The sequence below is a fragment of the Toxorhynchites rutilus genome, chromosome 1 (assembly GCF_029784135.1).
Source record: "Toxorhynchites rutilus septentrionalis strain SRP chromosome 1, ASM2978413v1, whole genome shotgun sequence".
NCBI classification, from domain to species: Eukaryota; Metazoa; Arthropoda; class Insecta; order Diptera; family Culicidae; genus Toxorhynchites; species Toxorhynchites rutilus.
Genome location: NC_073744.1, coordinates 40,077,965 through 40,079,774, shown reverse-complemented (window position 1 = coordinate 40,079,774; position 1,810 = coordinate 40,077,965). Strand labels below are relative to the sequence as shown.

Genomic DNA, 1,810 nt, shown 5'->3' with positions numbered 1-1,810 from the left:
TCCTGTTAGAACTACAAAAATAAATGAAAAGATTGTATTTTCTAGTATTGTTCTTAAAAGTAAAAATATACTTAAGATGATTATTCCCTCTCCTTTATTTCGCGCGGCGAATTACGTTAGATGTTTCCACAGACGAACGGCACGATTATAGTTTTTCACTTGAGTGAGATTTGAAGTCGATATCGAGTCAACTGATATCGACTCGGGCATCAAATCGGGGAAATAAAGGGCGTGTATATTCATTAGAACCGTAACAGCACGCGCGTTCACGTTGGGCAGGTCCCATTGACTTGCGCTGCTGATCCTGGAGCACATTTGCTTGCAGTTAGGAACAACACGTTACCATCCTTGGTAATCACTATCTGTTCAGAAGCTGTTGGATGGTCTCCCCGTTTGGTTGTTATCCGCGTTAAATCTATCGGAGCACTGGCGATACAATCCAGTTGCATGGACATTTCGTTGACACCAACGACATGACGGATGCGAAGAATAGTCGGACATATACCCTCGTTGTTACGATTCAGAATGACGCATTTACCCTTGAAGGGTACTTCTTTCTCCGTGCAGATGTTTTTCGTGCAGCGAGGTATCAAGGCACCGGGTAGTATTTCCACATACTCTCCCATAGGACAGTATCCTTGGGTATACAGCGGATGGCAGCCGAGAGATGTCGGATGATAAACGTGGCCTGGAAGGAAGCGTTTTGATCTAGTATTGAATACGTACAATAAACTTGAATATGGATTTACCTGGTCGGCAATCGCACACCCAATCACTCGATTGATCGCCAGGGTATAGGATTTCGTTGTTGCCACAACGACCTGGGATGTATATCGGGGTTCGGTTCTTATCAAGTGAGAAAAAATAATCGATTAATGTAATACCGTGCAAAAAATAACACTCTCGTATAATATTATGAGAATATACAGGTCTTAGACAAAAAGGTTGGGATAAGCAAAACTTTTAACCTGTCAAATATAATCAAATGTATACTTATTCTTTCAATAGTTATGACTATTTTAACAACAAAATTTTACAAAAATTTTTAGATAAATTTAAAACAAGTCATGCATTTTGAATTTTATTTCAATAATTAATTTTTGTTTATGAACAGAGCTCTATTACCAACGAAACAATGGTTAAAGCCAATGACTTCTCATATTTTTCTCCTCTCTATTTCCCAGCAATCTTCACGATCATAAATATCCATTTGACCTTAGTGTAAATTATTTACATGTCTTAAAAGCGCGAGACTCCGCAACGCAAATATAAACATCCGAGGTTTCAAAATAGAAAACCCGATTTATTGGGAATTCGTGCCATCCAAAGTAGGACAGCTCCAGTCAAAAGCAAAAATTCCAACTGCGAAATGAAATGATCGTGTATACTAACATTGGCATTATGTCGATCGGGGTTATCCTCTACATCCTCCTTGTAAGCGAAAATATCCGAACCGGATGTGAAGCATGTTGTCAGCAGAAGAATAGCAGAAATTGCCAATAACACAAATCGCCCCGAGGGATCCATAGTTCCAGCACTGAACACTGAACAACCAAAACACTACAATCTTCCACGAGCTCTACATAAACAATGAGGTAGTCGATCACTATCGATCGTGACCATCTCTGCCATGGTACCAATCTTCTCGCAGTTAGTGGTTGTGAAATGAGTTCCATCTTCTCTCCTCTCGCGCGTGGACTCTTCCTATTTCCGTCCGTAAGAAATGATCACCGCTCTACTGACGTCAGACGGAAATACTTCTTTCTTGGGATTTTCTCTCCTGGAGAGAATACCGTAGTGAGAGAATAGG

At 40.3% G+C, this 1,810-nt stretch overlaps 1 protein-coding gene across 1 annotated transcript; it reads right to left on the bottom strand.

Moving 5' to 3' along the window:
* Nucleotides 1-1,610, bottom strand: LOC129763282 (uncharacterized). Its single transcript, XM_055762182.1, has 3 exons — nt 1,393-1,610; nt 750-846; nt 1-688 (listed from the first exon to the last, which is right to left on the bottom strand). The coding sequence occupies exons 1-3, from the start codon at nt 1,525-1,527 to the stop codon at nt 267-269; spliced, it is 654 nt and encodes a 217-aa protein (XP_055618157.1). The 5' UTR covers nt 1,528-1,610; the 3' UTR covers nt 1-266.
* Between the last annotated feature and the right edge of the window lie 200 nt (nt 1,611-1,810).

What these genes read in the sequence shown, in the direction of transcription:
- LOC129763282 (XM_055762182.1), bottom strand. Translation starts at nt 1,527, where the DNA reads ATGGATCCCTCGGGGCGATTTGTGTTATTGGCAATTTCTGCTATTCTT. An exon ending in CCGATCGACATAATGCCAAT is followed by an intron (nt 847 to 1,392) that starts GTTAGTATACAC and finishes TCACTTGATAAG; the next exon opens with AACCGAACCCCGATATACAT. An exon ending in GGTGTGCGATTGCCGACCAG is followed by an intron (nt 689 to 749) that starts GTAAATCCATAT and finishes GCTTCCTTCCAG; the next exon opens with GCCACGTTTATCATCCGACA.